Source organism: Cheilinus undulatus, linkage group 10 (assembly GCF_018320785.1).
Source record: "Cheilinus undulatus linkage group 10, ASM1832078v1, whole genome shotgun sequence".
NCBI classification, from domain to species: Eukaryota; Metazoa; Chordata; class Actinopteri; order Labriformes; family Labridae; genus Cheilinus; species Cheilinus undulatus.
Window position 1 is genome coordinate 29,703,812 of NC_054874.1, and position 26,588 is coordinate 29,730,399.

General features: G+C 38.6%; 1 protein-coding gene across 1 annotated transcript in view; it reads right to left on the reverse strand.

Annotated features, from left to right (window-relative positions):
• jakmip1 (janus kinase and microtubule interacting protein 1) overlaps positions 1–26,588 on the reverse strand; it is a 36,299-nt gene that overhangs the window by 467 nt on the left and 9,244 nt on the right. Inside the window, exons 2-20 of the mRNA XM_041797775.1 lie at positions 21,061–21,381; positions 17,805–18,137; positions 17,173–17,334; positions 13,569–13,781; positions 12,804–12,917; positions 12,386–12,532; positions 11,970–12,140; positions 10,233–10,292; positions 8,933–9,061; positions 8,566–8,694; positions 8,341–8,424; positions 7,519–7,581; positions 5,097–5,195; positions 4,162–4,263; positions 4,022–4,075; positions 3,858–3,923; positions 2,080–2,148; positions 1,824–1,901; positions 717–926 (exon numbers count right to left, since the gene is read on the reverse strand). Coding sequence (XP_041653709.1) covers positions 717–926; positions 1,824–1,901; positions 2,080–2,148; positions 3,858–3,923; positions 4,022–4,075; positions 4,162–4,263; positions 5,097–5,195; positions 7,519–7,581; positions 8,341–8,424; positions 8,566–8,694; positions 8,933–9,061; positions 10,233–10,292; positions 11,970–12,140; positions 12,386–12,532; positions 12,804–12,917; positions 13,569–13,781; positions 17,173–17,334; positions 17,805–18,137; positions 21,061–21,216 — 2,439 coding nt within the window. The 5' untranslated portion in view covers positions 21,217–21,381. The remainder of the gene's footprint in view (positions 1–716; positions 927–1,823; positions 1,902–2,079; positions 2,149–3,857; positions 3,924–4,021; positions 4,076–4,161; positions 4,264–5,096; positions 5,196–7,518; positions 7,582–8,340; positions 8,425–8,565; positions 8,695–8,932; positions 9,062–10,232; positions 10,293–11,969; positions 12,141–12,385; positions 12,533–12,803; positions 12,918–13,568; positions 13,782–17,172; positions 17,335–17,804; positions 18,138–21,060; positions 21,382–26,588) is intronic.

Genomic DNA, 26,588 nt, shown 5'->3' on the forward strand with positions numbered 1-26,588 from the left:
GTTTATAGGAAATGTCTCTTTCACACTGGAATAGAAAATGAGCTTTATATGCTCCAATTACACACTGCTATTCAGTCATGATAAAGAGTTACAATGTTAAGCTGAATCAGCCAGGGGACTAACAAAGTGTTTTAATTATAGCACATCTATGAGGATGAATAAATAATTCAACAGCAGTTTTGACAAAGAACAGATAAAATGGACAAGATATAGCAGATATCCTGGCCTATTTTTAGTAACATAGTAAGTGCGCTTTAAGTTAATCAGTACCCTCTATGAATGAATAATGTATATTTGATTCTGAAATGCTGATTTTTTTGTAAATATAATGAACTCTTAGTTAAATGTTTTTGTTAGTAATTCAAAGTGAAACTGATTCAAATGAGGTTGATGGTGCTGATGAACTCAATGAATCACATTTACTTTGTATGGGTGTATTACTGCGAGGACTGCAGAGTGGAAGGGTACTGGAGTAGGGGGAGGGGGGTCAGATCACAATGAATAAACACACTCACACAGCCATTCCTCACATCTTTTCAGCATTCCACCTCTATAAAAGCACTTACAGGTACAGTTAGAGGTTGCACACACAGGGATACTGCATCTTTTTCAAAGCACCAGAGGTCTGGTGGGGTCAGATGTTTCAGACAGGGGCCGGGGTCAGATTAAGGGAGGGCGGGACTCTTTAACCTGACTCAGTTTGTTTTCAGCCTTACCTGCTGGGCCTGCTGTAGGAGCTCCATGCGCTCCTGTAAGATCTGACTGTCAAACTGCCGGCTCTGCCGGAGAATCTGACGCCGCAGCTTCTCCACAGCGAGCCTCAGCTCCTCCCTCTGCCTGTCTGTCAGCGACTCGGCCACCTCCCGGCATGCCGGCTGCTCCTGCTGCAGAGCGTTATACAGCGTGGCCTCCAGCTCCTCGATCCTCTGCACAGTCAGCCACACACATACAGGTACACAAACACACACACACACAGACGTGCACATGCACATGCAGACATGCACAAGCACGCACATGTTGTTACACACACAAACGGATACACAAACAAACAAACAAACAAACACACATACATACACGGCTGTGACCATGGCAGATATGGGAAACACTGTTCCACTTTATACTGGGGGTGATTCAGGCTTGACCTTCACACGGTAACTTCATCATAGTAACAAAATGATCATGTTTCTATTCTCAGTCTCCTGAAGGTGAAATGTACTAGAAAAGTTACCATCTAAAACCAAACCTACACCCATGCAACATAAAGTGGAACCATAAACACAAACCAGCATTAAACTGACCAAATCATACAGTTAATACAATATGGAGAGCGACTTAAGTGTGGCACAGCCTACTGACTATAGTGTGGTAGAGAAAGTTTTACAGAATCATCATCAAAATCTTTTAAACTCACTCAGCCAACAAATCATTCAGTTTATTGCTTTTCAATCACAATATACATTTCTGAACAATATCTTCTTATGTCATATTTATGAGGTTAAAATCAGTTGGTTGCCTTCTCAGAAAAAAGCATTAGTTTTATAAACATGAAGCCCAATCTTCCTGCTATTTCAGTGGCTTTGTTTTGTTCCGAAAATTTAGTCTTGAGTGGTAAAAGATGCAGTATCCCAACACATTGAGACAAATTTAACCTTCATGAAGCACTGATGATGTTTAATGGGTTCCAAATGTTTATGTGTCATGCTGGGATGAAACCGTTTTGCTTGTACACAGCCTTGGTACGTGTTTTAATCAGTAAATATCAAGTGCATTTGGTCTATCGGAAAAGAAAGTTTAGCACATAAAGACAGGTCATACTGCTGTACCATGTAGGCTTGGTCCAAGGCCTGCTTCCTGTAGTCCAGCTCTTCCTCAAGGAATCCTTTCTGCTTACTGAACAGCTCCTGCAATATTACAGGACAGTGTAATGACCACTAAGAGATACAGATTTTGTGTATAAATAACCAAAAAAAGGCAAATTAAGCTTCTTTAATTTATGTAACTGAGGAATGAACTATGTTTGGAAGCCATTACCTGTAATGAGTCAAGATTGTATCCTGTAAAAAGTTAAATAGATTTTACCTTGTCATTTTCAAGGTCAATCATCTTCTGTGTAAGGGCAGATTCTGTGCTGTCTATCTGCTTCAACCACTGTGCAGGAAAGGATGTGACAAAAGAGGACAAGAAGAAGATCAATAATCAAACCCATGCAATCCAATACCACTGTTTTATCAAAAATGAATCTTAAATAAAGCTCCTAAAGTTTTGTTTCTTGTTGACACTGTAAGAAATGTGATAGATCTACTTTATCAAATAAATCATGGTAGATGGTGGTGTACTACTGTGCATTAAATTGAGATTCTCTGAATATTTTTTTTTCCTCATGTATGTTAGTATGGTGGGCAAAATCTGAAGTGCAAGTAGTAAAATACTCAGAATATCTATCATTTAAATGCAATCTAGTAAAGCACCTAATAAGGTTGAAATAGTTAGACAGAAATAATGAAATAACTTTAACTAAAATGTAAAAAAAATAGTTACCTGAAACTAAAATGAAAACAAGACATAAAAAGTAAAGTAACTACAATGTTTAGTGTGCTTACAAAACTAACTTAAATAAAATAATATTATCACCTCCATCATGATTTGACCCTATATGAATTTGTTTTAAAAATTGTATGGTGTTTACTTTACTTGACTCTTTTGGGCCTAAACTCTGAAAAGTATCCCATATAGCTGGGAAACTGATACTAAATAAAATGAATAAAAAATGAACTAAAACAAAGCATTTTTGAAAAATAAAAACTAAACTATCAAACCAGCAGTGAAAATGAATGAAAACTATTTTTAAAGGAAAATGAAATACAACAAATTAAAATAAATAGAAGCTCTCAATCAAGTTTGAAGAAAAACGGCATAAAATATTCTTTCTAAACCCAAACTTAGGACTTGCAGTATGTGCCAACTGAATAGAGATATACTGTTTGTCTGAATATATGATACATCTTGCTTATTAAGAAGTCAGAGATCCTTGGCTGCACTGTAAAGATCTGGTATTCTTCCTCTGGCCACCAAGATTGGTCAATTTAAAAACATTCCCAGAGAACACAGACTTTGTTAGTTGTGTGATTTAGCAGGAGTAGAAAGTTAGTCTTATTTTCTCCTAAGAGAAAATGTCATAACAGAAGTTCTGCTTCATGATATGGCTTGTCAAAAACCTGGAACTTGGCAACATGAGCAAAAAACTGTAATGGCTTTATAAATTTGATGTATTTGACCTTGCCAATTTTGTCTCAGGGGCCTGAAAATGAAGACAGGACACTTTTTTTAAACTAGTTAATTAAGTTTAGTTTCTCTCCATCCTCCTTTTATGTTCTATAATAATGATAGAACCACTATGCACTCTGACCCTGGTTTGTTTAATTTCTTGGTGTCATGTAAGCCCATGTGGGCTGGGCATGATCATATGTATGACTAAATAACAAAAAAAAATCTCCTACCTTCCGACAAAAAACTGCAGAAAAATCCAAAACTATTACAACCTCGGCTTCTGCTATGACTTCAATAACAAAAATAAAGTAGAACTATCACTTCTGTGATCAAGTCAACAAAAACTGAAAAGGCAGAGGCTTCATTTAAGCCAAGTATTCTTTAGAGCTTTGGTAAAAGATTTCACTTGATTACATAGGGGGTCTTGGTATAGCAGCTGATTGATGTCATTTAATTTATTACATATTTCTATCAATATTAAACAACTCAAATGTATTGGCTTTTCAGGGAGTAAATTGTCTGTAATGGCAATGTTTGTCCACAGTGTGTCAGTAAAAACCACCGCATGTCTGAATGGCTTTCCTTCTCACCTTCTCACACAGTGATATCACCGTCCCAGCCTGGATCACAGCTACCTGCTCCTCATTTCTGAGATTCTACAGAAAATAAAGCAGGCAAACATTAGGTGTAAGAATCCTTTTAAAAGTCTGAGGTCTTTATTTAACGTAGTTTATTTGTGGAGTTTTCCCCTCACCCCATTATCTCCAAGAATATCCAGTTTCTTCATCAGCTCAGGAATGATCACATCCTACACAGAGGTCAGAAAAAGACGTCATTATGATTGTGTAAGAGTCTAAAAGTAGGAAGGTTTCTGTAGAGGTTATGTGTTATCACCTTGACTCCCTCCTGGTGGCAGTAGATCTGAAGGGCGCTGCTGCTGTTCTCAGGGAACGCAGACATGTGGAGATTAAGGGCAGGAGATCGGCGCTCCCTCTCCTACAGAAAGTTTACACTAATTAATATTCTAACCTCATATCCAAACACATCATGACTTCAACCAAACTCACATTTCTGAGATGAAATAGCTCATTTCATTGGTGAATGTGCATGGTGAGACTCAATGAGAACAGACATTGAATGACATGTACTGAACGTGAATGTGAGGGACTGAATAAGGGACTTACTTACATGAAACTGAAACATGACCAGGATCTGCCAAAATGAGGGAGGTGGGAACCCAAAGATTTAAACAGAACAATGAACTAAATCAAACCAAAAGGGAGTATGAAAACACATGCAGAAACTCAAACAGATGTTGCTCTGTCTAAATTAACCCTCAGGTTCTTCATAAAGACATACAAGATTGTCTTATATGTGACCTTAATGTTATATTTCTGGATTTACAATTAAAAAACAAAACATCCATAAATTTCACTACAGTGTTAATCTTTCCTCAATCATTTGTGGAAATGACCTTTTATCTAATGGAAATGGTGAACAAAATGTACAACATGCATTCACAAATGAGAGACAAAAAAAACAAAGATGGGATTAAATGGAGAACTTAAATACATTTTATTCCATTCAAAATTATATTTATCTTAACACAACATTCTTTAAAAAAATATTCCAGTTCAGAGGATGGGGTTTACACACAGCTGCCATGCAAAATAATTCAACACAAAGAGATGCATACAGAGGACTCAGGCTTGTGTACACAGTATGTTTGTCTATGTGGTGAGTCACTGTATGTAGGTCTTGAATTTGGAGCTGCTGATGTTGTTGTTGTCGCCTCCTGGTGACAGTATGACGCTGGTGCAGTCTCTTACTTCCAGTTCTAGGACCCTGAACTCCAACAGCTCGTTCTGATCCCGGGCGTCCTGAACCTCGGCCTGCAGCCGTGACTCTGTCTGCTGCAACACGCAAATCTACAAACATAAACACAGATACAGCAATGTAAAAATCTAATGCATGTTAATGCATGTCTTTGCATGTTGCAAAGCAACCAGAGCAGTTGGCAGCAAGAAAAACACACTCTTGAGTTATATCTTGGACTTGTACTGCTTTTCACAATGAAGTCCACAACATCTGTTGAAACCTATGAAAGCAAAGAAAATGGATGGTCCAGGACACCTTTGAGAGAAAGTACGGGAAATGTTCATCAAGAAACCCCAAAAAAGGTGAAAAAGAAGACCTCAGTCTCAACTACAACTCCTAGCTACCTTAAAAGCTAACAACAACTGCCACTAACTGCTACGGAACACTGCCTGATCAACAGGAGACTACTGAATGCTACCTACTGAGGTAGCATGGGGCAGTGCGTACAAACGCAGGGGCCTGGCGCACCATCACTTGCTGCAAAACAAAGCCTTACACTTACACCAGAACTGACGCGCGCCCACGGAGTTTACATTTGTCCTGACGGAGCCTCAGAGGCTAAAAGGAAAAGGACGCGGAGCAGCACGACACCTACAGCCAGTGGGGAGGAGGAAGAGATGGCTTTGTGCGAGAAGGTGGAAGTGGTGCAAACAAGCCGGGCTGCAGGCTAGGCTAAGAGCATTCCCACACAAACCCAAGCTTCTTTCTCCTGGGTGCCTGCTCCCTTACCAGCAGGATGGATGACTGTGTTTGCTGCTACAGAGGAGACTGCCAAAAGTAATTTTGTTGTGTTTTTACAATGCAATGACAATAAACGACTATCTATCTATCTATCTATCTATCTATCTATCTATCTATCTATCTATCTATCTATCTATCTATCTATCCATCCATCCATCTATCTATCTATCACAAGTACAGAGATTCTACATGTTTACAACACAGTACAATGAATAACCTGCAGTCTACACGATTTCAGATGGCCGGAAGATGTTACCCCAATTAAATATCTCACACTTATACTTTGTATAATTCTTCCTCTTTTCATAACATAGTTTCTCTTGTCGTTACACTCAACAAAGATGGAAAAAGCTTCAAAAGGATTTAAGGTGTACTACAATTTTGGACTTCTTTGATTTTTTTTTTTTCTGACAGAAACTTAAGCCCATAAATTTCATGGTCTAGGTATAAGAGAGTGGTAACAACTATCAGTCATGCCAGTTATGCATAAATTCCTGATTATAGACAACCTGTTTGGTCTTTGACTTTATATAGCTGATAATGTAAATAAGCACTGAAAAGCAAATTTAGGAGTCTATGTTTCCCTTACCATTCATTTGGGGTGGCAGCCAATCATCCCAAAGTGGTCCTTCACCACTCCAAATGAAAAGCATGAAATGATTTATGTGACTTATGTAACTGACCTGTTTCATTTTACAAAGCATGTTATTTTTGTCTACGCCTCAAAATAAAGAATTTGTAGCTTTTTCCTTTTGTTATACTGTATACTGTTTGCTTCTTTTAAAGTTATTTAAAAGAAGCAAATAGATAATATTTCTATGAGCAATTACAATACTAATAGCCTTTTCTCACCTACTGACTTTTAATATTTTAATTGACCCAAGTGAGTTAAGCATGCCGCTCTTACAGTGCAAAATTACAATGCCATGGATGGTACTGACTAATGTTTACAGTTTATGATGTTATTAAGCCAAAAGCTCAAGGCACATCATAATCATGCAAAATATTCGCTGTATCATTTGTTGTTGTATAGTTGCAGTAATGTACGGTTAAACAAAATCCCAAGGCCCAACAGTGTGCCTTGCCATACCACTTGAGAACCACTGGTATAGACCAATACATCTATTTTCTAAACGCAGAGATTTTTCGTTCTGCCCGAGAAACCCCTCTTTTCAATATTCTGAATGGATTATTGTTGATTTCTATTTAAGGGTGGATCAGTTGTTAGTGGGTGACATTCAAAGACACTGAGAGTTGTGCACAGCCCTGTCTTGATCAGTTTTTCCAATCAATTACTTTTTATGCCCTGCAAGCACAGGGGTGGATTCAGACTTTGTGGCTGAGGTGCCAAACTACAGCAGAGACTTAAGCAGGAGCAGCATGAAGTTTGTGTACACATAAAAAGGATTATCGATTTTTTACCCTTACTGTCCCCACTAATCATCGAAGTATTTTAAATATGTTATGGTGGGATGTAATTTTTTATCTTATAAAGTAAAGGCAGTGCTCTGACACTACTCTTAACAGACAAACATAGGAGAAGCACTGGATACCATGGTATTGTTTAAGAGTTAACTTACTTGTGTTTTAATGAAATATGCATTAAAAGTAAATTAAAGCTATACAGCCTACCTTCTCATGAAGTTCTTGGTTGGTCCTGAGCAAGTACTGCTTCTCCTCCACCCACTTTGAGTCCTGTCATGACAACCAAACACAACATCAGCGAGAAATGTCACAGGAAAGAAAGGGGAAGGAAGGAAAGGATCCCACAACAGGGTGTAATGAATGAAGTTGTCAGCCAACTCAAAACCTACGATGACCATCTGCTGCATTTCCAAATAACGCATGCAAATTTTCCACAGACACAAACAGACAGGAACAAAGTGGGAGTGGAACGAGTTTATTGATCCAGAAAATGAAGAAACTCCCGAGACAACAAGTAATATAGCGTCAACTACAGGTAACAAGATTTCCCTGTAACAAGAGGAATAGAAGGTTGTTTGAGGGGAAAATAGCAGAGCAGAAAACAAAAATATCGGAGGCTGATCAGGCAACACATGGAACATGCAGTGACAGAGGAAAATCAGCATAATAATTTAGAGTTCTTTACGATATTCTGTGTATAAAACATTTTAGTTTAACGTCAGAATGAGCTTTGTATCTACTTAGTTTTGACACAAGAGCCAAAGCTTTTCTTGTCTACATGACCAAACAACTGTGTAAAAATTAAAAAAAGTCAAAATAATATTTTAGATGTCCACTTTCTATTTAGAAAAGCTGGACAAAAAGGAATTGCTTCTATTAATGCCTCCAACAGTCCTCTCCAGGCTCGACAGCAGCAGAGGGCTCGAGACACAGAGAGAACAACAGGAAGAACAGAGGATGAGGGCAGAGCATGCAGGCCAGTGAGAGCAGGACCAGTGAGCCCCTGTCACAATCCCTTGTCTTTGTTACCTGCCCCCGCTCTGCCAGGGCCTTCTCCAGGTCCACGATCTTAGCTTGGCAGCTGCATAGCTCCGCCTGCAACTGCTCACGTGTCTGAAGGACCAAAGATCAGCCATTAGGGAGCAGGATGCAAGTGTATCTTCTAATCTCTTCTCTAATATCTTGTGAGGTTGAAAAGTACATGAGATCTGTTGGATTTTAAAGAAAGGTAGCAGAGAAGTTAAAATTACAGACCCTGGCCTCTCTCTCAGCATCCAGAGAACCCCCTGTCTGCTCCTGTAGGAGGGCATAGGCTCGCTGCAGTGCCTGGTACTCTCTGGTCAACTGACGAAAGCGAAGCTCTGATTCCTCACGAGTTACAGTCTTTACAATGGACAACAGAAATCAAAGATATTAAAGATAAAGAGGACAAGTCAGACATGGTTCATGCAAACCTTCACATCAACACATATGTAAGCCAATCTTTCATTCTACAAACTATTTTTGGTGGTAATTCTTCATTCTGTCCTGTCAGTTACCTCATGCAAAATAACGTCCAGCTGTTACATCAGTAATTTTAGCTTAAGTTGTTTCTTCAAATGTAAAAGAGGGGCTTCCTTACATCTTCTAAATCCTCTTCTGGAGTCGCAGGTGTGCGGTCAGTCAGGTCAGTATTATAGGAGGTAAGAGAGGAGGTCTCAGAGTCTATCGATTCCTCATCAAATCCAAAATATGTCTCCACAACATGCCTCTGCAAGGGTGAAAGGATGTAACATGGTTAATAAAAATTAAAGCCTCAACATGTCTTTGTGGCCCAATATATTAAAAGCCCCCCCCGCCCCCCAGCAATTTAACTGTGCAATTTGTCTTACACCTTCTTCTTACTATGTCATTTAAATTAAATTTTATCTGATAAAGTCTGAGCATTTGTTTACTTATTTCCTGCTATGAACTATTCTAAACCCCACAGAGTCCTTACCATCATGTTTATAAGTCATCTCCTGGCAACCAGAGAAGTAGAGGCAGACTAAAGCACAAAGGCAGATGAAGGAGGAGAAGTAGAGGATAAGGAGGATGTATTCAGTCATGATGCTCCATGAACAAAAGCTTTAAAACCAAACTATAAAAATATCAAGGCTGCCATATCTTGATGATTAGAAGCATGATATGTAGTGCGCCCTGCAGGGTTTAGTAAATGTCCAGAAAAAATAATGGCTCTCCTTTGCTCTCCCACACAAAATGGAAAAGTATCTGGCTACAATGAAAGAACTCCCACAGTGAGAAAATCCCAAAGCTTTCTGTTTTTTGTCTCCAACTCATATATTCAGTTTGATATATAGTGCCAGGAAGATGAAAAGTCCAAAAGCGAAGCCGCTGGTCCCAACAATGCATCCACCTCGCCAAGGTGATAAACTGGTTCCAGCAGCACAGTTAGAGGAAAATATCTGACAGGCATCCACAAACTCCTCCTAGCAACATCACAAACAATTAAAAATTCCCTGAAGAATAAGCTCAAACTTGTTTTAAAGCACACTCACATCTACCCTACTCTAATTAGCACGCATCACTTCTTCTTCCCTTTTTTCATACACAATGGGCGAAGAGAAATACACACATAAATTCATTTGACAGCTGCTTCTATTTTAATCTATTACATTCTTAACGCAAAATAAAAAGCAGCCAAAAACAAATAATGCTTCACTACCTAAGACAACGGTTTATGCATGATTTGTGTGTGTGCTCAAGAGTGAAGCTCCCCTGCTGTAAGGGACACTGTCATCATTGTCTCCTGAGCCCAATTAAAACACACACACACAGACACACACACAGATGCACACATTCAGTTGAACAACTGATTGGAGAGTTGGTTGATTACACACTATTGGCTTAACAGAGGTTTCAAACCATTCATAGAGACTTACTTTTGACAGTTTGAGAGGTTTCCTCCTGTTCTTTTTGGTCATCACCAACCGGTCACGTTCCTATACAGAAGAATGACAGATAGATAGAGGTCAGTTAAAAAAACAACAACTCAAAGGTACTCATAATGAATATGAATATGAATGAATGTTGAAAGGATGGCTCTATAAAGGTAAGAGCAGCTTGATGAGATTGACAAAGAAGAATGACCACTGAATTACAGACACTGGGCTGCTACATTATGGCAAAAATAATAATTTAGATTACTTAGGTTGATATTTATTGAATTTATTTGTAAAGGGACCATGTTAAAAAAAACATACATTTTGCAATTTGATGCATACACCACTGGGTTGAGAGAAAGAGCTGTGATCGGCTGTTGGAGCTGGGCCTATGACTACTAACACCAAGCTTAATTTATCTAAAATTTATGATTGTTGGAAGCCATCAATCACACTTATAGAGCAGAGAGGTACGGAAAAGACAGAGCAAATGTTTTAACAGTGTCATGACTTTACCAGACCCCAGAAAAAAACAGTTACAATGGTCCAAGAATTCATCACAAGTCATTAAAAAGTTCCATTATCCGTTTACAGCTTAGTCTTAACCATTATATTTTACCTTTTCTCCTTTGCTTTGTAGATAAAATCTGAAACAAAAAATGTCTCTCTCCATAGTTCAAGTTTTCATAATAATCCAACAAGGGAAAACCGCATTAGAGGCGGACATTTCACCTAAAAAGTATGTGTCTTGTGTCATCATAGAAGGGACTGTAAAACATAGAATGAATTTCATTCTCAATTTCACCTTAATCATAGGGCAAACAAACTAAAAAGCTAATGGCAATCTTCCTAAATTTAGGGTGATGTACTCTGAGTCACACTAGACTGTACACATATATTTATCTTGATAGCAGTTGGGTTTATATATGTGAATATGCATTTTCAAAGAAAAAACATTTTGAAATAAATGCTGTAGCAAGCAAGAGGGAATATTGATACCATTTTAGTGGCATCAATATGCAAAACATAAGCACAACATTTTCATAAAGCAGACCTAACTGCAGATCTGCAGAAACAGCTCATACTTAATGTGTTGATATAGCTGCTGCTGTAGTATTTAATCAGTCCACTTAGCTCTGTAGTTTACAGGGAACTAACATTAGGAGCATGAAAGTCATCTTTATTCAGTCAACAAAGAGCAAGACAAGAATCCAGTTCCTATAGTAAAGACGACTGAACTAAGCTCCACAGTGTCATGATTCATTAATTATATTTGCTAATTAATGTCAATTAATTAATGTGATTATTAACAGATGGAAAAAACATAAATATATTCAAATGGCTTATAGTATTATAAAAGCCAGTAAGTCTCAAAACATCAAGTCAGTTGCATTATGTAATTCCGGCAACTATTTTATACTGCCGAAAGAATTAACACATTTCACCTTCAAATTACGATTTATTCAAATTTCTTGATAAAACTGAAATCTTTTTTCTTTAAGTTAGCCTTAAACAGCATTTATTAATATTATTTTGGGGGTATTTCGACTTTATTTGAAGACAGTTATAGAGAGACAGGAAATATGGGGATAGAGAGTGGGGGAGGACATGCTCTGAGACTGGGAACCTAGAGACCACTGCATTAAGGACTACAGCCTCTGCTTATCGGTGCCTGCTCTACCCACTGAGCTACCAGTGCCCAGCACTAATAGCATTTTATGTGGGTAAGATGCTAACCTGCATGAGCTCGTCAATGATGCCTCGTTGCTCAGCAACTTGCAGTTTAAGGAATTCCACTTCCTGCTCCTCGTGGGCGTGGCTCAGGTCTGTCAGGGAGCTTGGCCGCTTCAGCTGTGGCTGAATGGACTGTTGCTGTGAGGGGGGGCGAGAGGAGGATGCTTTTTCCTTCTGAGGTAGAGAAGACAGAGAGACAGGAGCAAATTACATAAGTCTGATGAACTATTTTAAGCATCTCCTCAAGTGGCCAGTAGAGGCCCTGCTTCTATTCTTGCTGAAATTCTAAGCTACACTGACGGCACAGTGCACTAAAATCCCTCTTTGTTACAAGGGTTAATCCAAATTATTTGCTTTTTTCTAACAGTATCGGAACTTTAAAATATGACGAGAGAAGTTTTAAAATAAATGCATCTCACCATCTCAGCATTCTCTCGACTCAACGTCTTCAACTTCTCCTCCATACGTTGGAGTGTTTGCAGGAGGTCATCATTCTTCTTGGACAGTCGTTTGTTCTTCTCAAACATGGGCTTCATTTGGCTCTCTGCCTCTCGTACGCGCTTTAACTAGTAAGAGGAAGGAAACAGGGAGGGGAAACATCATCATCTTAAGCCTTGACATAGTGACACTGTGATTCCCATATAGGCAAAGGAGGCCAAACCAAGACAGGAAGAATGTTAAAATGCTTTAGGGCTCCACTCACAGGTTTGTACGTATGTATATTCATGTGTATATGTATGTATACAGTATCAGTACTATTCAGCATAACAACATAGGTGTATTTTTTTCATGTCTATAACCACTGAATTTATGCATTGTTGTGTGCATTTTCCTCACTAGTTCATTCCTCTCATCAGCCAGAAGGGCATTTCTGTCCTCCAGTTTCCTGATGACAGAGTGGAGCTCTGCTATCTTCAGCTGGAACCTCCTAGTGTCACGCTCCTCCACCTCCTGTGAAACAGGGGGGAGAGGAGAGGAGGAGGAAGACAAAATCTAAAATAAAGGAGTACATGCAGGCAGGAAGGCAAATTATGAAGGGAGATGGGATAGAGGAGGTGGTGGGATGAAGAATGAAATGTGTTTTACAGAGTGGAAATGTGAATCTGTATGTGCATATACAGACAGTACATCCACATAAACTTATGAGCTGAAGCTTTGACCTTTGTTTATTTTCCTTCCCACAAGAAAAAAAGATTAAGAGTTCAGCAAAAGTTTAATTTGGGGATTCTATTACACTTTTTTCCTGTAATTACCAAAGCCAGAGTACATGCAAAGACTGCCAAGACACGATCCAAGGCAAGTGTTGTTTTTTTAATCTTAAAGCTATTTTGGAGGATTTGTAACCTTTCAAAGCTTACCCAAAAAACATCATGAATTTGATTCATGGTATGAGTATTACCTCGTTTTAAGACGATAAATATAAGGAAATGATGTGGAAAAATAATCACAAACATGTTTCTAAAATCACATTACTTTTGCATTCCTGTAAAATTGTTTATGTATATAGAGCACTTTTCAAGATGATCGTGGTATTGTCAGGGTATCAACAGTGCATCCATGTACAGAACATATTTGTGCCCTTTTTAAAAATGTGTTTTTTACCTGGTTATTGAGCAGGTCCTGGTGGTCCCCCAGCCCAGGAACCACTTCTCTCTTGGGGCTGCCGTGATTGTGTCTCTCAGCCTCTCGTACCTGCCCAAGCTGCTCATCCAGGGCTTCCTTCTGAAGCTGGAGCTTCTGAGCGTAGCCGGCCTGCAGCCCAAGTTCCCTCTCCAGAGCACACACCACCCGGTCCTTAGCTTTCAACTCATCCATCTGTAAAAGGATGGATGGGAAAATGAAAGAATTCAAGAGCATTCATTTGTTTGTTTTCTGTGGGATGTGCATATAATACTACTTGGATACTGAAATTTCAGCCTCAAATTAGACCTAGCCTTAGCCTGACAAGCTGTATGCTGCAGTCATAAGGACACAATAAGTTAGTGTTTAGCTTAAAATATTGTGCTTCGGCTGTCGTTAATTTGAGGCTTGTTTTGCCTTTCAGTCACATAACTTCTCCTGACAAACATTTCTTGCTTTCATATTTCGTTCTTTAACACTATTACTGGTAACACTGCAATTCTGCATCAAACAGCCAAGATTTCCTAATTCACCCCTTTTCAAAACTCCATGCTCCAAAACATCTTTAGTGATAAAAATGCCAGTTATTTTAGCCTTCATGTAAGGGAGTTAATGAGTACCTGCAGGCAGGCAAATAGACGGTTATTTTGTAGATAAGCACCACAAAGGTGAGATAGGCTAAGACAGACAGTGCAGCAATTAACCCTGACACGGCAGCAGTAAGATTAATCCTGCGCTGGAACTAAACATCAGAAGCAGGAAAACAGATGTTGAGTGTGGAGGAGTTTTAGTGATACCCAGATGGAGTTGTGACAGACTATAAAAGTAACAGCTGCTGGGTTTGACCAGCTAACCTTTCTTGTAATGATAATATGTGGTTTGTATGACAGTGTGATATGACAGCACCATATATTCCTATTATTACATGTTGCTTGTTGGAATGGGCATGAAAGGGCATAGTTTACTTCTAAACAGAGGCACAGGGGTATAGTGATACTGTGTAGTTATGCATTTCACGATGGAAGGAAAACTGTTTTTACAATCAGCTTCTTACTATGAGCAGCAGAGTTGTGCAGGGAAACTTTCTGCCAGAGAGAACTGTTAAATAAATTTAAAACACTAGCTTTTTATTTTGCTGTAATGAGGATTTCATAGTACTTCAATTTAAATGTAGAGAGTTGTAAGACTGTTCTCTGAACTTGCCAGGTAACTATACTCTGACTTAAAAGTCCTGAGTATCATCTTTTCAGTAGAGAAAAGTTTAAATATGTATAATACTTTGTGTTAAAATTGTAACTTCTGTCAGGGTGTTAACATTATTAATGTCGCTTAGCTTGTAGCTTGTTGGTAAAGTTTACTCAAGAAACCTCTATCTATAGCAAAACAGACAGTAGCAAACAATAAACAGTACAAAAACCTACACTGAAAACTCTGATAGCTATCCAGACTCACATAATGTAACTTTACTTGATAGTACAGTAAATGTACTTTTTACCAGGTTTTATGAAGTAATATTTAATTGCAGGGTGAAGGAAACCATTTCATTGTTGTTAAAAGTAAAGTCAACTTCATGTAAACAAGTAACATCTAAGGGCTAAGCTAACAGTTTGCTGATTCATACCACTGTCCAGGAGGCAGTGATAATCAGGTTAAACAACACTTAAACACAAAAAGAAGAAACGTAACAATCTGAGCCATCTGAGCATGAGCCTGAGCAAAGTTTGCCCATACTGTAGACAGAAGAAAGGACAACACAGAGTTTCTGTGATTTTAACTTCTGTGAGGCTCTTTTGATGTTTTGGAAATTATAAGATAAGGCCAAAGTATTACAAGGCCGAGAATTGTATAGTTTCTCTGATTGTAAGATGTCTGCAGCTTTATAATATTGTGCAAATCCTAAAGAATTGTATTTATCTTTGCATACGTGTGGGCACAGCATGATAGACTTCTTTGGCTGTTCTTGATAAAGTAGTAGAGAGGAGAAACCATGCATCCAGTTACATTAACTTGTACTCGAGAAACCTCACAACTGTCCTGCAGAGGAAAGGCTCATTTATGCTCTACGTCTGAAACCCATGTGAATACAGATGGACCTTCCTGTCCATACTCTACGTTAATATTGTCAATTTTTCAATTGTTCTCTCACAGCTTAGAGATAGATATGGACCAAACTTTGCAACACCACCGACAATAGTGGGGCAGTGTTAAGCAGCGCAGCCAACAATTCAGCCCAGAGTAGCGAAACACAACAAAGAAGACTCATTTGGGGCAAAAGGCGGACCTTGATCAAGATTTCAGAGGAAATATAGCTGAATAGTGAATGAGATGTTAAAAAGTACAAATCTTTCAATGATGTAAGCTCACCTTGGAACAAAGACAGCTAAAAGAACACAGCTAAGCAGTGGAAAGACCATTCTTTCTTCAGTCTACGAGACGGACAAAGCAGTTTCAAAGTAGCTCCATGAGAGACAGCAACCTCTAATGGATTCGTTTTTCATTGTCCACTCCAACATAACAGATGCCTGTCAGTCCGAGGGCAATGACAGTTTTAACATTTAAATAGCACAGCTCTATTTTCACATGTGCTTGGAGCACAAATGGGCCTTTAGATCAAACAGTTGAAGGTTGTTTAAGGAAATGTAGTTTACACTCAATCACCTCAAACTGTTCTTTAATCATCCCGTAATCTGCATAGTTTTCCCAGAATGCCTTTGGGTATTACAATACTTTACACCATGAGTGAGGTTACAGAGTAAGAGTAGTCGTGCCTTTGCGGAGCAACTACATTATAACAATGGAGGGTATACTGACCACAATGGAAGAGGACTTCCTGGTACAGAGTGCCCCTTTCATTTATAACTGACTTGATGAAACTTAAAATGACAAGTTCCTGCTTCAAGAAGTTGATTTTACTTGAAGTTGCCTACCAGTATGAAATGGGTATAATTTGTACTCTTCAACTGGTCATTTGTGCATTTTACTTCACTTATCAAGAGTTAATTACAGAGAAACTCAAGTGCAAAACACTAAAATGCTTTTGTAAATGCAACACACAATATCTATTTCACTTTACTGAGATAAAAAAATACTTAGACTTTTTAAGGTAGTCAGTTTGCAGATTTTTTAAAATTAAGGTTTACTAATTGGGTTTTACGGTATAAAATATTATTCTACAAAGAAAAACAAGCAGGTGGATAAATTGGTGGTCAAACAGTTGAGCATAGCAGAAAAGATTTGACTAGTGGGTTTGGCAGAAGCCAGAAGCTATTACAGCTCTTTCTGGTTATCTTTTAATCAAGAATCTTTTTAATTTTGAGTAAGTTAGAGAAAATACAAATATATAAAGAATAGACTGAGGTAAATTAAGGCTAAATCTTATCAAGGACTTTGGAATAAATCTGAATTATGTAATGCTATGCTATGTAAGCTCTTCAGCTTCTTACAAGTGAACTTTCAACAGTGCCTCTGGGTAATAAATTCATTTATTGGTTTTCTTTTATCTAAAGGCTTATCTAGTGGTCATGTCACTTTATATACAATATGAAGTGTCTCCAGTGTATGTCGTCTATGCATGATGTGGTCTCACCAGTCTGCGGATGTCTTTCTCACAGTCCCGTTTGATGCGGTGCACCTCATCCTGGTGCTGTTGGTAGGCTGTGCGCAGGTCAGCTGCTTTGGCTTTGTCCGCCTGCAAAGCATTTGCCAGGGCCTCTTCGGCCTGTTTCCTGGCTGTCTTCTGTTCCTGGATCTAAAAACCACACCACATACAGAAACACATGATAGTATTACACACAAAGGCAACTACAACAAAGAAAGTGACACTCCTATATAAGCCCGCATTCCGTCCCATTTAACAGTTGTGATGATAGATGCTCTGTTTGTCTGGAAAAGCTATAGTGAAACAATAGCTTGGCAACAGACTTTTCCACCCTGCTTCCTGTTTTTCAACAGTGAATTTACAAAGCTTTAAACAGTCCCAAAAAAACACTTAACATACACACATGTGCACTCACACAGTAGTTGCCAAATGGTCATTACAAAGACAAAAAAAAATTGTGTGAGCTCTTCTATATGAAAAGCAGAGCATACCAAAACGTTGCTTAAAAGCAGTTTAACATTATCACTCTTGCTTTTCACACATCTATAATAAAAACGAATTTATCTCTCTATCTCTATCTATTCTATGTTTCTGTCACCTATACACATCCTTTTACCCACTTCTTGCTGTAGCTTTAGTCTTTCCCCATCAAAAGCTTTTCTGGCCTCCTCTCGAGCCTCTCCAAGAAGAGCGTTTTTAAGCTTGTCGGCAGCTCCATCTCTCAGTGCGTTTACAAGCCCCTGGAGCCTCTGCACCTCTGCATCTCGGATCTTTATGGACCGGGCTAGCTCCACCTCATGCTGCCGCGCCAAGGCCTCACGGACAGCTGCTATTTCACGGAGCTTCTCTTCATGGAGTTTGGCCCGCAGGTCGGTGACTGCCACTGCATGTTTGTGTTGATCGAGCTCCCGAGCCTGTCGCTGCTCCTGAAGGCGCTCACGGAGCTTACATACCTGCAAGACATCCTGCTATTAGTGACGCATTAGAATCTAATCATCATCAGTCAAACCAGCAGTCAGTGAGTTCATCAGTTCTTGTCTAGACTTTCTGCAGCAAAGTGACAGCTCATATGATGACAATTTATATGGTGCCTTATCAGATAAAAACTCTCTGCATGTGCATCTAACCAAAATTTATATAAGACATTTTATACAAGCAAAACAGTCAACTCAGTTTGATGCATCTGTATACTTATGCCTCAAGTTTCATGCAGACGTCATAATTATTTAGCATGGTCTGGCCAAGTTAGACATGAGGGCCTGATCCACAAGAGAACTACATGGCATTTGCGCCCACTAAACCGGTTCAGTAAGACAAATAAACACTGTCAAATTCACTGCTACCCAAACTGCACTACACTGGCACACTGAGTCTCATAGAGTGTGCCAGTGCCATTTGTTTTCAACGAGCCATTAGGCAGACATTTGGAGCATGATTGGCCCCTTCCTATGCAAATGGTAAAACAAATAACATCACTTTAAGTCATGTGCAGTTACAAGGTGAAAAAATTACCATCTGCTCAGTATTTGTAGTAACTCCCCCACAGTATTTATAAGACATGCCTGGTGCACACATTAAAAAGATCAAGACAACAAATCCACCTCTGTGTGACAAAAAACATGATAATAATAAGTCTGGAAAAAAACATTGAAATTATCAAAATAATTACAATCAAAAGAATGCTTCCAGGGCTGTCTGAGGCTCAACCTACTTCTAAACTTGACACATATGGTTACACTTTTACATGGTTTGAGCTTCTGGACCATTACATAGGGGGAGGAATGATTATAATATATTTTTAAAATCTTGACTAGCTGCTCATGCTGCTCCTGGGAGCTTTGTTACCCACATTAAAACTTTTGGCAGCAATTCATTCATGGTGAATTCCCCCTGAACGTTAACATTGTTAATGCCGTCTCCTAAAAGCATGGCTGATAAAGAGTTTGGGCACAGATGGCACAGATTGGTTTAATTACCATCATAAAGATGTTGCTGCATTATGAGTGTGTGTTTATCATAAATGCCTCAAGAATGTGTGTCCCTTTCCATCAGCCGCACCACTGCACGTGTGTTCAAATGCTATAAAAGTGATGACAGAAATCCCGTTAAAGGTGTTGGGCAAATAGGTCAAACATTCAACCTGAAAAAATGATTTACAACTCAGATGCGTGCATATATACCAAAACGTCAAAGCATGGCACTCCCATGAATTTTTTCTAGGAGTAAATCAGTGATGAGTAACGACCTTAAATTGATTGTTAATGACCATATGTGCTCCATGGTTTAACATTAACGTTAACCATTTACGGGGCAAGGAACCATAAATGGTCACATTGATCGACTTCCTCAATTCTCTGTAATTGATAAGAGCAGTGCAGCATCACTTCCTGCTTTACAATGTGACCACCCCAATTGGGGGGGGGCTTAGAAGCCCTTAGACTGAATGGTGGTGGGTTTTACTAATTTAGGGAAATTTTCAGGAAATAATTATTTACAAAGGTATGATTTTTGGTCAGTTTTATAACCTTATGACAATTGCATCATCCTTGTGTGATTTATTTCAGTTATTAGTTTTACTGAGAGCCTTATTTCTGCTTTGATTACTTCAGAAATTTAATATTTCTGACATTTCTTACATTTTCTGGTGTAATATAAAGAAAAATAAACAGTATGAGTTGGGAAATATGTGTGATTTCAGTCCGTTTTACAAAAGTATAGCAGTTTTATTAAACTTAAATGGCATAAATCAGTTTCTACTTTTATTGTGAGTCTAGTTACAGATAAAATTAAATCAGCTATTCAATATTTGTGATTATTATAATAGGTGTTGGAATTAAAAGATAAAACTGGTGGTAACACCATAACTTATACAGTATTCTGAAACTAGTCATGTCTTGCCTCTAAATGAGGTTAGAATCTAAAAGCAACCTCACCATGTCTTGTAAAATGAATGAATTTTATATTGAAATAACTTATTAATGTGCAAGTAAATACTTATTAGACTCTATATGTGTTCATTTTCCATTAATAATATTTAAATATATCTAAACATATATATACATATTTTGATATGTATAAACTTCATGGGTTTTTTTGCCGTAACAAGGCGAGGAACCGTATGTGGTCACTTCGTTTACCTTGATTTTCACCAGAATGATGAAAAAATAATATTAGTGATTAAACTAAAAAAAGTCATGGGATGTCCACCAATTACATTCTAGGGCTTAAATTTTGAATTTCCAAGTATTTCCATGAATTCAATTTAAAGGGTTGAGCCCTTTTTATAGTGTATATAGATGAAGTAAATTGGGACTTGCTGGTTGTTCTGGGTGCTAGAGTAGTCTGTAATCCTTTATAAGAATTCTGCAGAGTTCAGTCATGGCTAGACTGACCTCACCATTGTTGTGCAATGTGAAAATAAATAATATTTCTGGCTGTTCTTTTCTGTTTAAAAGCACACAGAACAATACTTCCTATTTCTAGAACCTTTTTGATAATACTTTTGGATTATTATTCCCTATAACCTCTGAGCAGGGAGAAAGACAGCAGATATGCACCATAACACACAGATGGAGACGACAAAAAGAGACAAAACTTCATTTAATAATCTGTCCTTATTTACCTCAGTTTACCTGTGAAGATTGAAGATCAATATTATTAATCATAATATTATTTTATCTTAAGTAGCTTAAACTGCAAATCACCATCATAATACCACTGGGCATAAGTACCATTGTACACCTTTCACAGTGTGATATAAATAGCTCCGCCAAAATTTGTTATCCAAATTTGTTACCATGACTTCATACAGCCTGAAACATGAACGATTAGTTTATAGTGGACATCCTGTGATCTGATCAGCTTCCTCCCCCTCACCTTGCCTCGCTCCTGCTGCAGCTCAATCTGGACATCCACAAGTTTGCTCCTCAGCTCCTCATTGGTGGCCTGCACCGATTCAGCCATCACCTCCGATTTCTCCGGCTTCCTTCCCTTTTTAAAGGGCGGGACCGCAGGGGGTGTGGCTGATGACATAGCACTCTGGCCGCCCAATCAGGACGGACATAGAGTGCCAGGTGTCGTGTAAAGGAGGAGAGAATCAGTTGCTGCTCCTCATCCTTGCGAGGCCCTGCATCACCATCGTCATCATCATCGTCATCATTTTGAAGTCTACATCATGGCTTGTATTTTCTGGTCTTTCTGTTTCGGAGAGATGGACATACAAACAGAGAAAGAAAAAAGCAGAAAAAAAGAGTAAGTCAGTGTTAAAAAAACTGGGTTACACAGCACTACTCTGCAGAAAACACTGGGCCAAAGCCACATGACGCACCACAGCCTTGGGAAAACAGACTATTTTTGGGATAACATTTACACTCTGCTCTGTCACCCTCCTGTCTCTACAATAAACACGTGGGCAATTTATCATCATCCTGTTCCAGTCCCTGGGCTGTATTTATAAGCCCCACAGTGCATAAAAACAATCTGACCATTACGGTTATATTACCTGGGCTCTAGTCCCTCACCTCTTCTCTCCTCCAGTAAACAAACAGAAAATTAGTTATCGAAATACAGAAATCTGATTTGCCCTTTACCTGAGAAGAAACTGCAGAATGCGTAGCTGTCCATGCCACTATATAGTCTACTTCAACCTGCAGATTAATCTTGCCACCTTGTGAAAATTCAATAAAGTGACCTAAAACAGGTCATTGGACAGCTTTCTGAAGAATTTATCAAAAAAATCTGAGTTTGACTGAATTTGTCTCATCCATCATTCATTTTTAGTCTTCATCCAATCTCATCAAAATATATATGCTGTTTCAATCATAGAATTATTTCTGATTTAGTCTCATCTCTCTGGATCATGTGAAGATAGCAGCTGCTTCAATTTCTGCCATACAGTATTTACCATTACTTCCATTAGTGTAATACAATTCCAAGAATTGTCTAAACCTTTCCAATTTGTTTCTTGTTACAAAAGCCATTATTTGAGAAGTCTATCCAAAATTATTATATCTGTAATCTCTCCTAAAGTTGAACTGTAACAAGCACTGTCCATTGTTACACAATCAAAGATAATGTACAGATTTGAAAACTTTAAATGAAATGCTTCAAACTCAGCTCATAGCACTGAGGTGTTTCATAGGTTTCAATGAAATCCGGGAACACATTTCATCACCCTTTTACACATAGCAGAATAACAAGTTCTGCCATGGAGCTCACAGATATAAAGACAAGTGTACTAGAAAAAGCCCAGCGTTCATAAAGCAAGAGCATGAAAGAGTAAAACAGAGAGAATGTACACCACTGTTATCAGAGGGACAGAGAAAAAAAACCCAGAAATCTTCATTTGCTCTTCTGTCATAATGTGACTCTGTTTACCAGTAGGCTAAATATTCCCACAGTTGTGATTTATCAGCATGGTGGCGATCGATATAACAGATTACTCAGTCCTGCAGATCTCCTACAACACATCTCGGTAGACAAAGGGAGACAAGAGTCCTGAAGAGTCTCATACTAAACTAAGAGGCTAGCTGTGCTCCTTTATCAGCTTGCCATCCTTGTTTTGTCATAAACATACTTTAATGGAAACAGTGATTTACAATTAACCAGATAAACCTTGTGTAGTAAGTGTAGGGTTGGGTATCGTTTGAGCTTTTCTGATACAGATGATGTTTTATAAAAGGTGCAAGTGCCTCAACAGTGCCTGAATCGATACTTTAAAGAGAAAAAAAAAGTTTTAAAAGCTGTCTCTGGATAGTAAATGATTCCGAAATAAGATGCTAATAGAACACCTAAGTAAAGGTAACAGGTGTAGCTTCTGTACATGACGTATTTCATGCAGTGACGTACCAAAATGAAGCACCTTAATCTGTCTTGTAAGTCGGTACAGTTGGTATCAGATTTGTTGATACCAGTACTATATTGGTACCAGATTTCAATACTCATCCCTAGGTAAGTGGCTGTGCAATTATGTGTTGTTGATGATAAGCCTGTTCCATGAAACAGCTCTTTAATGTGAACGACAGAAGCTAGCTCCCATTAGAGAGCAACAATCTTCTCTTCATTTGTTGTTATTTGATTCAAATTTAAAAAGCCAAATGGGTACCAAATTAATCACTGTTTGGAAGCATAACTACCAGAACTTGTTACTAAGCTGAGTCAAATGATCTGGATCTCTAAAACGAGACAGATTTCCCATCACAATGAGCAAGTCTGGACAAACATGCCATGCAAAATCAGAGTTTACAATGTCAAACCATACCAAACTGTACTGAACCAAACCAGCCTGCTAAGTCAGACTGCTAGACTGCAGTTTGAATCATTGGCAGAGCTGTAAACAATGCAAAAACCATGGACTTTTAATAACACTTCTCTATGCAGAAATCACTTCCTGACCCCCATCTGGAGTTCTCTGTTGTGATGCGAAGTTGTCTGCAAAGAGTCTAACCTGACACGCCAGATGAATTTGTTTCACACATCCATCGGGGAAAGCTTCAAAAGGAAACGTCTGGGAAAAGCAGAGGCTTTGCAAAAAAAAACTCGGAGTATGATTGGATGAACGTTCTGTCTGTCACATCTCTACGGGCCAATCAGAGCAACAAAATATGTGACGTAGCCGATATCAAGCTGCACGTGTGCAGCTACTGAGGAATAGCGTGAAACATGGCAACTGTAGACATGTCAGTAATCGACTTTTGTCATTTTTGAAAAGAAAACAACTCAATGCTGTTCTTTGTTCTTCTTTTAACCAGGAAATTTCTTAAAGCTCTGACAAAACTGGCACTTTAGCAGCATCCACACTAAGCTCTTCCAACATAACTGCACCAGCCTCTTGTTGCTGCTTGCTTACAGATGGGAGCTTTGCAAGATGGATTCACCAGTGAAAAATGAGGAAACAGGCATATCCATCTGCTTTGCAAGGTAACAAAGAGCCTACACATCAGTTCAAGCATCCCTTTAATAAAGACTAAGTATCCTAATAACATTCACATTTTGAAAACAAGGTAAAAGATGTATTTCCCCATGTAACTGAATGAAACATATGGGAGTGCAGGCTCTTTTCACAGGGGGTGTGCTATACATGTCTACAAATGTTTGGTCTAATCTACTTCTTGTATTATGGGATTTTGGATACCTTGGAAGGTTACCTAATCTTTCAACCCTTCCTGTAAATCATTGAAAAAATATTGTACATGAGGCTGTTCATTTCCTGTTGCTCAACTACCAGACTGATAAAATCAGCTCTGATATAACATAAAGAAATACTCCTTAAAAAAGTGTGACGTTAGAAAATTGCTTCTCTAAATTAACCACACAGACTAAGACAAATACAGAAGGACTAATAATGACATGCTATTTTTTTTCTTATCTATTTATAAGGCAGGCCACTGCTGTGTCAGCATGCATGTAAAAGGTGTGGAGTATGTTTCGACAGTGACACACATTCAGAGCTGAACATGGACCCTTATCTCTTCCTGGAATGAATTGTAACCCAGTAACCTTCCAGTCTGTCTGTTAACTATTAAATAAATAATGAAAATATGAGGCAGCTGAAGCATTACAGCACAGGCGCCACCATCTTTTTCTGCAAACACACATTACCAAACATTAATGTAACATCCGCTGATGGCAGAAATAGTTACCAAGGCAACCCTTGCTCTAAAAACTCTTTCCCTCTCACAGTGAGAGCTAATGGGAAAGAGGAATCTAAGTGTGGATAAACACACACACATTGTGCACTCAGTTGCATCATATACCATAGAGGCTGGGTACACATACAGAAATATCCATGCATGACTTCTTTATCTGGTGTCATCTCTGAGCCTTGGTCGACTGAGAGATAGAAATGCTTTGATGCTGGAGGCCAAGAGAGCCTTCTAACACATGCATTTTTATACAACACACATAGTCAGACGCTGGGAACCAAAGGGGATAGGAGAGAAAATAGAATGAAAGAAAGCATTGGAGAAAGAGAGAGAGAATACAAGAGAGCCGGAGCTCTTCCTACATTCTCAAACCACTCTAAGCTCTCCATCTCAACTCGCTGGCATGGTGATGTCAGTGATGTCACTCTCATTCACAGAGACAGAAAGAGAAAAGGGAGAGATCATTCACACAGAGATAAATAGGGACACAAGCACAGATTCTAAAACAGACACAGACAGCAATCCACAGTGTTACAAAAGCTCTCTGCATTCATTCATTTAAAACAGAGGTCAATAGACTCTCCTTTACCTCAATTATGTCATTAGCACTCTAATAAAGCCAACAAAGACAGTTTCATAGACACTTTCCCTGTTATTTCAAACATGTTTAGACATGCATGCACTATAATGAGAGTTCACATGTACCGGACATAAAATGGAAGAGAAGCATGGCTGTTTTCTTTTTCTCTCGCTGCAAAGATGGCATCAATGCTCATCCTGCCAACATTTGAAATTTAGAAATTGCATAAAAGGCCGCAGTTATCTTTGTATTCAGTAACACTTATGGGTGTGACGAGACGCTTATCTCACGAGGCGAGACGAGATAAGATTTGGGCCCACAAGACACGAGACAAAACAAGATTTTACACTTTTTTTTAATTTTGGAAAAAATATATGAATGGAAAATATGTCCTTCAGACGGCTGAAAGTCATATCAAACCTTTCATTTTAATAGTCTACCACATCTTTATTTTCCTACACGATGCCCTCATTGCTACAATAATAATTATAATAATTAAAGCATTTAGATTGCTTTGAAAGTAATTTAAAAACTATTTACAACAGACTGAAATACAGTATAAAGAGCTGCATCAGTATATTTCTCATCCTCTTTAAGAACATCCATGTTTAAAACACTCAAAAGAAAGCTTTCTGTCAACAACACATTTGTTTTTTTACAGGTATTGAGAGAAATAAATTATTTTATCGCTTTGTAGTCTTTTTTTTCTCAGATGTGCTTTGACAGTGTTGGACACAACGCACAGATGAGCGTTAACACATGTGCGTTGGTGAGCGAGTGTGTGTCTCTGCTCTGTCTGCTGTCAGACAACAAACAGGGCGTGCTTACCTGGGGTTAGAACTTTGCTTTTTGGAGCCAACCCTGGACTCTACGGCGCTCAGACTGAGCTTGTTTTGCTAAGTTGACCGCTTCAGTATACAACGGCCCATCACGCTACATGTTAAGCTTCTGACCGATGATAGTACAGCCAACAGCTGATGGATGTGTGACTGACAGATGGTGAGACGAGAAGGAGGCATAACGAAGCAGCGACTGAATCAAAGTTACAAAGACACAAATAGCAGCACTATGAGAAAGTCTGAGTGCATACACGAACTCATGGAGGCTGCAAAGGTTTCCAGCAGCAGCATTTCATCATTTCACACCATTATGAAGAACTTATTATGCATTGGTGGATCATG